This window comes from Bufo bufo, chromosome 4 (genome assembly GCF_905171765.1).
Source record: "Bufo bufo chromosome 4, aBufBuf1.1, whole genome shotgun sequence".
NCBI classification, from domain to species: domain Eukaryota; kingdom Metazoa; phylum Chordata; class Amphibia; order Anura; family Bufonidae; genus Bufo; species Bufo bufo.
The window spans coordinates 512343764-512356117 of NC_053392.1; the positions used below are offsets into that span (position 1 = coordinate 512343764).

Genomic DNA, 12354 nt, shown 5'->3' on the forward strand with positions numbered 1-12354 from the left:
CCGTGCACTTACCTGTATTACCATGTACTTCAACAGCATTTGTAAGAAAAAGCAGCTTGGATCATCGGGGGATTTTTCACCAGACACCACTGGTACAAGAGGGGTGATTTCCTCAGGATAGACTTTACCTAAATTAATAAAAGCAAAGTTACCTCGTACCTGGTATTATATGTCCAGTGAAAAGTCACTTCAGTACCTTCCAAAATCTAGAATTATGTTTATTTCACGCTGTCAAAAATTCTATTCAGCCATTTCTTTATTATATATGTTGCTTAGAGAAAGCAGGCTGCAATATAATGATTTATAATGCTGTGTTTCCCTACCAGACCTTGGATCTACTGAATTGTACTGACAGCATTATGTTAGAACAATTCAGTAGATCCGGGGTCTGGCAGGGACACACAGTATTATAAACCATTATATTGCCAGGTGGCCCTTTCAGAGGAGCAGAGTCCAGAACAGGAAATCAGGCTTCGGGTCCTCTAACACGTCCGGTAGTGTTTTGAGGTCCGCAAATTGTGGACCGCAAAACAATGACACCGCACATCGCCGGCACTATATAAAGGATTCCTATTCTTGTCTGCAGCTGCGGACAAGAATAGGACATTCTCTATTTTTTTGCGGAGCCGCGGACCGGAAGGAATGTAAGAGTAATGCTTTGCAGCACACTCTGTGCTGTCCGCATCTTTTCCATCCCTATTGAAAATGAATGAGTCTGCACCCGTTCCACATAATTGAGGAACGGATCCGGATCGGACGTCTGAATGGACCCTAAGGCTTCTTTCACATTTTCCGGTATTGACATCCGGCAGAGGATCTCAATACCGGAAAAAAACTGCAAGCTGCAGTTTTCTTTCTGTCATAGGATGTGGAAAAAAACGGATCCGTCATGACCCACAATGTAAGTCAATGGAGACGGATCAGTTTTCTCAGACACAATAGAAAACGGCTTCGTCCCCCGTTGACTTTCAATGGAGTTCATGACGGATCAGTCTTGGCCATGTTAAAAATAATACAACCGGATCCATTCATAACAGATGCAGACGGTTGTATTATCAGTAACAGAAGCGTTTTTGATGAACCCTGCCGGATCCAGCAATACTGCTAGTGTGAAAGCAGCCCGCAGTGAACTCACTCGTCTGAGACTGGCCTAAGACAACATTTCCGTAAATTTTATCTGTACAAGTGACAACCGCAGTGGATTACAGTGGCAGGATTTTGAAAAAAAATGTCCTCCACATGCTGTGGAAAGTGTCTGCACAGAAACGGACCTGCAGTGCGGAATTTGACATCTACGCTATGTCAATTCCTGTTGCCTTATGTTCATGGATTTATTGCAGATTTCCCCCAATGACTTCAAGGGGAAGTCAAAATCTGCAACAGCGTTGTTTAACTGCATCAGGTTTTCTTTTATTCTTAAAGGGAATGTGTCGCCGATAATTTTTTTTCTGTCTGTTTTTATTTTCTGATTGCAGATGATTTTTCTCCTATTTCCTGAACATGATGACGGGGCCCATCATCTTGCCTGAGCTGTTGTTAAAGGGGTTGCGCCACAGGATAGGGGATAAGTGTCTGATAAACAGGGCTTCAAACACCGAGGCCACCACTGATCACTGCTCCCCTTTTGAAAGAAGTGTCAGACACACATGCATGTTCAGCTTTATGGCACTGGAGGAGATAGCCGAGCGGAGGCTGAACACAGGACCCGGTTCTTGGGACTGCCGAGAGCCCCAGCTCCTGCTGAACAGGTAAGTTGTTGTCATGGGACAACCCCACTAACAGCAGTTAGAGTAATGCTTTCCAGCTACCACCATGGGCACTAGACTGGAGGGGACTTATGCCAGAGTTTTCTAGGCATGCCCTGTGACCGCTGCAGAGGTCAATGTACAAGGTAGACAAGATGTGACATTATATAATTTATTGTGAATGGTGGATCCTGTGTTATCTATATATAGGTGATATCGATCATTGTAATCCTGTATGTGATGATAATTAGATGACTGCTGAAAAGTGATCTCTACAGACCAAGAAGTGGCGCTTAGTATTAGGCTTATAGGTCATTGTGAAAACTGAAAAATATGGTATTTTAGGTTTTGTTTTGTTTGTTTTTTTAAATATAGATAGTGACATGGAAAATTAAAAATAAAAATCACCAAAAATTCCTTAAAACTAGGTTTAACATAAAAACATGATTTAAACAATAGGTCATTTTCTGATGACACATTCCCTTTAAGCTTCCTAGAAAATTCACATGAAAATCCACAGAGGCAAATCTGAACCAAAATGTGTGGATTTGCTGCAGAAATGATCCACAGTAAATCCTACCAGTGTAGACGTCTCTATCTAGGGAACCACTCTTGGAGCTGTAATGGCGGTCGTGTGGGTCGTCACCCAACTTTACCAGAAGAAAAATAGATTTTTGACAGAAGAATTAACACCTCAGTGCAATGCAATGTGAATAGCATGAAATAAGCAGTTAGAAGCGCTCTCACTAACCATCAGGTAAATTATAAGTAGGACTTATGAGGGTATCCAGTGTGCAAGGACCTCGAGATGACATGACGGCAGGAAAGCCAGGAACAAGACATGCAAATATTAGTGCCTGCTCCTCTCCGCAATTTGTCTGCAGTGCTTGAAGCCAGAGAAGAAACAGCCGCATTCCTTCACATCGTATCTAAAGGATGAAAGACATTTTCATTTAAACAGGACGCATGTGCCAAGGGATGCCACTGACTAAGGATACATTCACACGACCGTATGTACTTTGTGGTCCGCAAAACGTGGATGCAACTTCTGTGTTGCATCAGTTTTTTTTTTTTTTTTTGCGGATCCGTTGAGGCTATGCTTATCCTTGTCCGCAAAACGGACAAGAATAGGACATGTTCTCTCTTTTTTGCGGGGCTACGGAACGGACATACAGATGCGGACAGCACATGCTGTGCTGTCCGCATTTTTTGAGGACCCATTGAAATTAATGGATCCGCATCCTATCCGTAAAAATTGTGGGTCGGATGCTGACCAAAAATACGGTTATGTGAATGGGGCCTAAACATGCAAGACAGCAGGAGGCATAGCCAGAAGATGTGACATGCAAGCATGGAAAAACGCCAAGGCTACCACATAATAAAGACTCCTTCACTCTCCAAAATCATACTTTATCAGAATTGCTGGGGTCATGACACGACTATGGGTTTTAGCCATAACATGTTAGTGGTACAAAGCGGACAAAGCCATTTTGGAATCAATCCTTTGAAAACAGATTGTAAGCTTGTGTGGACAGGGCTTCCTCCTGCTGAATCATGTTGTCTGGGTATGTTTGAACAAATTCGTCTTAGGCCTCATGCACCTCTGCATCCTCTCCCCACCTGAAGGCGATGTTCTTGAGATAGAAGTGGGTCCTAGAGGTGGCAGGCACACCTGTCAGACATGTACATCACTTTCTTAGGCATGCCTTGATAGAAATCAGTCAACGCCTGGGTCAAGCCTTTTTTTTAATTTATTTTTTTAACATAAAGTCTACAGTCTAAAAATATTTTTAGACCTGGTGACCCATCATTCAACTTCTGCCTGGCAATGTCAAACCTAGGATACAGGAATACTTCCGCTCTGCAGTCTGGTACCTAGAGCAGACCTTGGTTGGTGGAAATACCTCATAGTGGTTTAGCACTCCCACCTTTCCTGAGGGTTTTATATACTTTACGTGGGTATTAACCATAGTCCCTCCAGGTGACTTTGTCCTGTCCTCACAAACCCCCTTCCCCATGTTCTTTCTTTCCTTCTCCCTCCTCTCCAACCAACAAGTCAACTATCCCTAAATGGCGGCACTATGTCTCAGTGGTGGTCACTGGTTTAGCAGCTTGGAAAAGACTGCACCTACTTCACACATGCTGCATAGTGAAGGTCCTTAACTGGAACCCTCAGGTGAGATCTTCTCTGTGCACCCTGCGATTACATCTTGGTTCGGAACTGGACACAATTGGGGGGACAGTTACTAATCAAACGAGCCATAATTCTGATGCAATTTGTGCCAAAAACATGGCGCACAGGCTTTGCAACACACTGGGGAAGATATACGAAGACTAGCGCTACGAATGCCAGCCTTAGTATATAGTCTGTCGGTGCAGAATGCTCCAAATTTATTAAGGGCCACAAGCCTCTTAATAAACTTGGTCCATGTCCAGGCAGTCCAAGCGCCAGACTTTCAAAAAGCTTACAGCTGGCGTAGATTTGAACTATCATTTATGCTAGTTTCTGATGTAAATGATAGTAAATCTGTCGAGCAGCCATTCTGTGCCAACATTGCACCACAATTCTGGAGTAAAAATCAGTCTCAAAGTAAGCCAACCTATAGCTGGTACAGAGTCAGAGAAGTGTCCGTCCCTGCATCACATTCGTCATCCAGCCTGAGCCGCTATGATAAATCTGCTGCAGGTCTAGATAGCCGGTCTAAGTGTACGTCATCTACAGGATAAGTAAATCTGAGCCCAAGGCCTCTTTCACACGAGCGTGTCTGGATAAGGTCCGGATGCGTTGCGTCAGTTTTGACTGCGATTGCGTTCCGTTGTTCAGTTTTTATCGCGCAGGTGCAATGCGTTTTGCACGTGCTGAATGTGGTACCCAGACCCGAACATCTTCACAGAAGTTCAGGTTTGGGTTCAAGGTTGTGTAGATTGTATTATTTCCCCTTATAACATGGTTATAAGGGAAAATAATAGCATTCTGAATACAGAATATATAGTACAATAGGGCTGGAGGGGTTAAAAAAATAAAAAATAATTTAACTCACCTTAATCCACTTGTTCGCGCAGCCGGCATCTCTTCTGTCTTCTTCTTTGAGGAATAGGACCTTTGATGACGTCACTGCGCTCATCACATGGTCCATCACATGATCTTTTACCATGGTGATGGATCATGTGACAGACCATGTGATGACCGCAGTGACGTCAAAAGGTCCTTTTCCTCACAGATGGAGACAGAAGAGATGCCGGCTGCATGAACAAGTGGATTAAGGCGAGTTAAATTATTTTTTTATTTTTTTAAACCCCTCCAGCCCTATTGTACTATGCATTCTGTATTAAGAATGCTATTATTTTCCCTTATAACCATGTTATAAGTGAAAATAATAATGATCGGGTCTCCATCCGTGCGTTAAAATCGCACCGCATCCGCACTTGCTTGCGGATGCTTGCGATTTTCACACAGCCCCATTCACTTCTATGGGGTCTGCGTTGCGTGAAAAACGCACAAAATTGAGCTTGCTGCGATTTTCACGCAACGCATAAGTGATGCGTGAAAATCACCGCTATTGTGCACAGCCCCATAGAAATGAATGGGTCCGGATTCAGTGCGGGTGCAATGCGTTCACTTCACGCATTGCACCCGCGCGGAAAACTCGCCCGTGTGAAAGGGGCCTTAAGTGTTTTAGACACTTTCAGACACGTTTTACGACTTGTCCGACAAGGAAATGTGGCTTAGTGGGGTGCGGCTTTGGAGGAAAGGGGGCATGGCTTAAAGGTGGTGCTGTGCACCCAAAAAAAATATAGGCCAAAATTTTGGCACTTTTTTTTTTTTTGGAGTACACTAAGCTACACTAAATCAGTCACTGTGATAAATCTGGTGTAGACGGTCTCTCTAAAGGCCTGAAGATAATCGTAGGCGGTATTACACTGCCAGATCGATATCAAGCGTTACTACGAATGCTTGTTAGCGATGATCTGGCAGTGTAATACTGCCACCGATTACCCGATGAATGCTCATTCATCGGGTAATCGGAATCATTTAGCGGGTTTGTCGGCAGCAATTCCCGTGGAATCACAATCTGCTGCCGGAGAACAGTGAATCAGTAAGGGGATAAGCGATGGCATTAGCAATCAGTCCTCCCCATACTAAGGAGGAGATCGCTGCATGGAACAGCAGAGGTCTCTCTCGCTCTACCGAGCAGGTGATTAATCGGGAAGGAACGCTTCCATCCCGACAATCGCCTGCTTCATCTGCAGGTGTAATAGTGGGCCATTGTCCTCTCTGATGAAATGATTGCCACCAGAGCAGCAGAGACTTCCTCCAAGACGTTTGCTTCCCTCTCCCCCAGCTGAGTTTCTCGAGACTGTTGACGACTGGTGAAAAAAGAAAAATTAGATTCAATAAAGAAATGCGGATAACAAAAAGGGAGTCTGTCGCCAGGTTTATTCTGCTCGATCGGACCGATTCAATATGGTTTGCCTTTACTGTTATTTCTGTGTAAAATTTTCTCTAATCTGCAGGAAATCTCTTACAGCCATCGCTCTGATGAGGAGAGTAGTAGTGCCGCTCCACAAAGCTTCTTTATAACTGCACATAAACCAAATACGTAGGTGCACAAGGTACATAGTCCCGCATCGAGGAAACGGGCCGCGCCTACAGTGAAACAATGCTGACATTTTCTGAACGTGACATCATTGCTAAAAAGGGCGGTGATGGCTGACAGGTGGCCTCTTAAGTGTCTACTATGACACATGGCAAGGAGTACCAGTCACTCTATACAGGTACGACAGAGGTGCAGGTCATAAAGACTATACTCATAACGCATTGCGGTAAAAGTGAGTTCAACCCGTAGATTTATCTTTAGTCCTATGAAAGAACACAGAAAAACAGGAATAGTGCCAAATGACATACTCAGCACTGCTACCTTGTCTTGAGAGTCAGTTTAGAATTTTACATACCACTCGTGGGGCAGAGTCTATGCAGGTGTGTTACAGGCAGATTTGTCACCGGTTTTGCCGTGTCGTCAATCCGCAGCATAACTTGCTTTGCCGGAAGTCAACTTACACTGCCCATTGGTTTTTTTAACAAATTGTTGGTATTTTCAAAAATGGAGGATGTGTCACACGCAAATCCCTACCATTTACGTCCAACGTGGATATACCCTTAAAGGGGTTGTCCATGCTATAGATATTGATGCCCTACCAATAAACTGTTTCGGGCAGTCACCGCACAGGAAACAATACAGTGTACTGTGCTGGAGGCGGATGGCTCTGAACACCGCGTAGCGGCCGTGCAGTGGGATCCGAGATGCAGGACGCAGGAACGCCTTCTACCTCCACTCTATTATTTTAGGCGCTGCAACTGCCTGAAACACCTGACTGGTGGAGATACTGGGTAAAACCCTCACCAATCTGATGATTTACCCATAGCATAGGTTATGAATAACTACGGCCCGGACAACCCCTTCAGGATGGATTTGCCTTTTTGTTCAGATCATCCTCTTACATCAGAGTGACAGTGGTGGGTTACGGGGAGTTAAGAATGAGGGAATGGGCTAATTATACAGAATTTTTTTAATGGCTGGGAAAGAGAAGTAGGCCATGAACTCAAACCCCCATCGATTTTTAGTCTAAAAGAGCTATCGTTCTCTACAATGCCCAAAATCCTGTTGACATGAGCCAGAATAGCCAAGGCCCCTTTACACTAGTCAAACATTGGGGCAATTATTGGCAAGGAGCGCTCCAAGGTGCTGCCGATCACCTGATGAATTATCAGACGCTCGTTCATCGGGTAAAAGCATTGATGCTGCGGTAGCAATCCCTTGTCGACATACGGGAGAGGTGACTGCTGCATTTAAATGCAGGTTTTAGCCCCTGTAAAGAACAGGCAAATATTGGAAACGAGCAGATCATTCCTGATAATTGCCTGCTGAGTCGGTCTGTGTAAAGGGGACTTAAGAAATAGAACTCTCTAAACAAGGCTAAGGGTCCATTCACACGTCCGCAGTGTTTTGCAGATCCACAAAACACTGGGCCGGCGCCCCAATAGAAATACCTGCAAAATACCTGCAAAACACTAGCAACGCACACCGCAAAACACTGATACCGCACATCGCCGGCACTATATAGAGGATTCCTATTCTTGTACGCAGCTGCGGACAAGAATAGGACGTGTTCTATTTTTTTGCGGAGCCGCGGACCGGAAGTTCGGGGCCACGGACTGGAAATGCGGTCAGCATCTTTTCCATCCCCAATGAAAATGAATGGGTCTACACCCAAAGTGCGGACGTCTGAATGGAGCCGAAGAGATTTGGGCGTTTTTTTGGGCCACTGATATGATCTTATGTGAAGTATCTATAATATTAGAAGATGAATTGTGAGCGGATTTCCCCTTTAGGGGAAATGTTCAGGATTTATGTTCAGAGAATCAGCACTGAAATCCGCGGACAATCAGCATCAATTGGTGCGCATTTACATGCGGATTTGTATTCGGATTTGGTGCGGATTTTACTAAGTGAATGGAGAAAATCCGGTCAGGAAAAATAAAATAAACTGACATGTTGGGGATTTTAAAATCCACACGGAAAAAATCTGCATCGTGTACATGAGAATTTCATAGAATACAATGTGCATGACCTACGGTGAAGATTTTCCGCACGCAAATCCTGATCATGTGCATTTGGGCTAAAGAATGCATTATCCAGAACATTTTTGATTTTTGTAGCACTTACCTTTATAGAATTTCCAGTGTGTAAAAGCTTCTTTAAAACTGAACCTAAAAGAGAAATAAAATGTTCAGAAACAAATTTACTAAATCAACCGATGGCTTATAAAAGGTAGAAGACGAAAAAAAAAAAACTAGTATACTAAAAGATAATGGCTGTCCTAAGGGAAAATCCTAGGACTGATCAGGAAAACAAGGGATTTCACAACCCTAAACCCATGATATATTTATCCAGAAACCACGGGGCCAGGAACTAAAAGGTTTTGTTCTTGAATGATAATGAAAGAACATGTAAAGGAAGGAAGAAGCTTTCAGTAAGTCTGTGCAGATGTCGCAGTGTCTCCAACAACAAGACCCCATTTCCCTGACCTTACATTTCCAGCCATTCTTTCGATAGATAGATCGATGCCGACTCAGCAAAAAAAAAAAAAAAAACTCACACAAGCAGATTAGGCTGAAATCATTAACCCTTCTTACTGATACTTTCATCCGAACTTGAATGCTCTTCGAAATAAAAGATTACATAACTTAAAGGGGTTGTCCAGATCAAAACCCCAATGGTCTTAACCTGAAGCCAATTTAAATGTGGTCATGACTATGGAGTAACATTCAACAGCATTACTACATGTACAGATGTCCGCATATACCACAAGATGTCAGAATAGTTTAATTTCAGAAATAGCAAGTAATAATTTACATGCAGAATGAAAGGGGCTGTGCCAGTATAGGCATTTGCCCCTCATGGTGTCAATTGAGACTTATATATATTAGGTTGTCTTGGTGGATTTGTCTCTCTCCCCCTATCCCCCCTTCTATCCCTCCTTTTCCCGCCATTATTTCTCCTCAGGTGAATCAAAGGTCAGCCGGCAACTAAAGGTGATTGGCAAGAAATGGTTGCTGACCGGTTGCTGGGCAAAGGGCTAATTATATATCAGACAGGAGGCTCATATCTTATGCATTAATCCTTCTTTATTAATGCTCACAGCAGAGAAAAAGTATTGCTCAATTTTAACGTAATCAATAGAAAAGAAAAGAAACTGCAGGGACTACACTTCCCAGCAGCCCTTGGTCTTAGCCACTCCCATCCTAGACTCTATAAAAGGACTGCTCACACCTCTCTCTTCCTCTTTCTTTCTGCTCACGGCATGGACAGATAAGTACTACTATCCCTCTATTGTTTATACTGTATGCTAATAGACACAAATTTAGGGCGGATGCGGTCACCAGCAGACCGTTCATTCCCCCCATTACAGTTGTCCTAACCTTCGTTGGATACCCGGACCGTGCGGACACTATTCTTCCCCCTGGTGTTCCGATCTTGTATCCCTTCACGGAGCCCGCATTCTCGCGAGATGACGCCATCTTGCTAAGCGTCACCTCGCTCAAGTATTCGACTGATGTACGCGGGCGCGGCTTCCTCTTCTCAGGAGCCGCGCCTACTACGTGCGCGCGCGTTGCCGCTCCCTTCGCGCCCTTTTTCAGACGGACGGGAAGGACGGACCTCCGGACCGCCCCCTCTCAACCAACAACCTATAGAAATCCATCTCACTACTCCACCTCCCACCGCAGGCCAGTCAACGCCGGTGGTCGGAGGTAGGAGCCTGATCAAGATAGCTAGGGAGCTGATTATCGTTTCAGTTAGCCAGTTAGCGATATAGGAATTTATTCCAAACCATCACAAGCTTATTAGAGTTAGGTATCTTAAGATTCATACCTAAATACCCCCTCACCTGACACCCGGTATCACTATGGCAGAAGGGGGTCCCATACCTACCCACAATGATGAGTTGATGCTGGATTCAGCTCAACTTTTGAGCCCTGTCCAATTGCAGGACATTATTAATAGATCAGTACAAGCGGCACTGGCTGCTGCTATCACAAAACCCGATATGCAGCAGGCCATTATCCCTGTCCCGTTACCGCCACCACAAGACGATGAACCGCGCATGAAAGGCGGCAAATCCTTGCACAAAAGGAAGCATGCTTTGCTGACTCATGACTCCCCGGCAGGGGAAGCAAACAATATGCATAGAGCAGCTCCCCTCACGGACTGCCACCCCAAGTATCCTACAGACTCTCTTCAACCCCTGGGCCTCAGGGAGTCAACTAAGAGGCACGGCTCCGCTAAACGGGCCAAACCAGACTCTTATGTTATAGAGTCAGACGAGGATTCATCCGATGATTCGGACGGATCCGGAATCCCCGAGTCTGAATATGACGGAGAAGAGGATGCTGGGGCATTGGCGATACTACACGACGCCACCCCTGATAATCAGGGCAAAGAAATTATGGATGCTCTGGGAGAACCTTTGTTCAACCCAGATGCCATCTCCCACCCCCGTTCTGGAGAGTGGTCTCCGTTACCCCACGTGTCCCAATACGTGGAGTTCTGGGCACGTAGGTCACTTGACCGGTCAAACCGTAACAAATTACGGGCGGAATGCCCTCGACCGCATATTCCAAGGAAAGTGGTCATGACACCAGACATTGATCCTATCCTTTCCAAATATTTAATGAAGACGGGAAAATTCCCCAAAAAAGGGATAGACCGTTCGTTTAAGTCCATACAGGATCGGATCCTCGACCTATTTGGACCACTAACTAAGATCCTCAACTTGTCAGAACAGGCTGTGACAAACGACCAGACGATCGACTTAACCCAACTACGTGGATGGGCCCAAAGGGCCATCTGCTTGGTGGGCAGCGCCAACACCGCCTGCTCCACCGAACGCAGACGTTCCATCCTAATGCGGCTCGACCCGCAATTAGCACATTTAGCCGAAACAGAGCCAGGCCCCGCGGCCGAGGGGATGCTGTTCGGGGAGTCCCTAGTCAAGGACATCAACAAGTTTGTGGGGCTTTTCAACAGCCTCGACAAGGCTCAGTCGTCACTTAAAAGAACCGGGAATTCTAGAGTTTTTCCCCGGGCCGGTAGAAGTAGGGGTCGTTCTACCGGCCGCAATAGCAACGGCAAACCGTTCCACAGACCGACCCAACCACAATATGCTCAGGCTCCCCCTCCATACACCACAACGGCGCAACCTGCACCGTTTTTCCCACCTCGTGGTAGACCGTGGAGAGGACGCGGCCACAGAGGATACCCTCGATCCCGCCCATACTCCGGTGAGTACCGCATACACTCCACTACCTCACACACCTGTTGGGGGACGTCTAATGTTTTTTATCCACGCTTGGTCTGCGATTACGGCAGATACATGGATATTAAACACAGTTGCAGGTTTCCACATAGAACTTATGTCAACACCAAACCTAGGTATCCTACCAACCCCGATTCGATTTACGGAAGAAAACGTTGCTCTGATAGACAACGAACTCCGAGAATTGATATCCAAACGAGCTGTGATCGAAGTCGACCCTTCCTTCCCAGGCTTTATCAGCAACCTCTTCTTAGTCAAGAAGAAAGGAGGGGGCTACCGCCCCGTCATAAATCTACGGGATTTAAACCAACATGTCACCTATCGACATTTCAAGATGGAGGGGATACATTGCCTCCGCGATCTCCTCCAGCCCGGGGACTGGCTGGTAAAGGTGGACCTGAAAGACGCATACCTCACCGTCCCCATGCATCAGGACTCCCAACACCTACTCCGTTTCAGATGGTGGGGACGCACTTGGCAGTTTTCATGCCTACCGTTCGGCCTATCATCCGCCCCATGGTGTTTTACAAAAATCTTGAAACCAGTAGTGGCATCACTGAGGAGCAGGGGCGTACGGCTGATTATTTACTTAGACGATATTCTCGTCATAGCATGCTCCAAAACTCTAGCTTATCGTCACATGGATTGGACGATCAATCTATTACAGAGCCTAGGCTTCTTGATCAATCAAGAAAAGTCGGTTCTTATTCCGGCGCAAGAGATGGAATTCCTA

General features: G+C 45.4%; 1 protein-coding gene across 2 annotated transcripts in view; it reads right to left on the reverse strand.

Annotated features, from left to right (window-relative positions):
- RALGAPA2 (Ral GTPase activating protein catalytic subunit alpha 2) overlaps positions 1 to 12354 on the reverse strand; it is a 344341-nt gene that overhangs the window by 295016 nt on the left and 36971 nt on the right. For both annotated transcript variants that reach the window (XM_040429694.1, XM_040429695.1), the window contains exons 5-7: positions 8471 to 8514; positions 2497 to 2674; positions 13 to 128 (exon numbers count right to left, since the gene is read on the reverse strand). In XM_040429694.1, coding sequence (XP_040285628.1) covers positions 13 to 128; positions 2497 to 2674; positions 8471 to 8514 — 338 coding nt within the window. The remainder of the gene's footprint in view (positions 1 to 12; positions 129 to 2496; positions 2675 to 8470; positions 8515 to 12354) is intronic.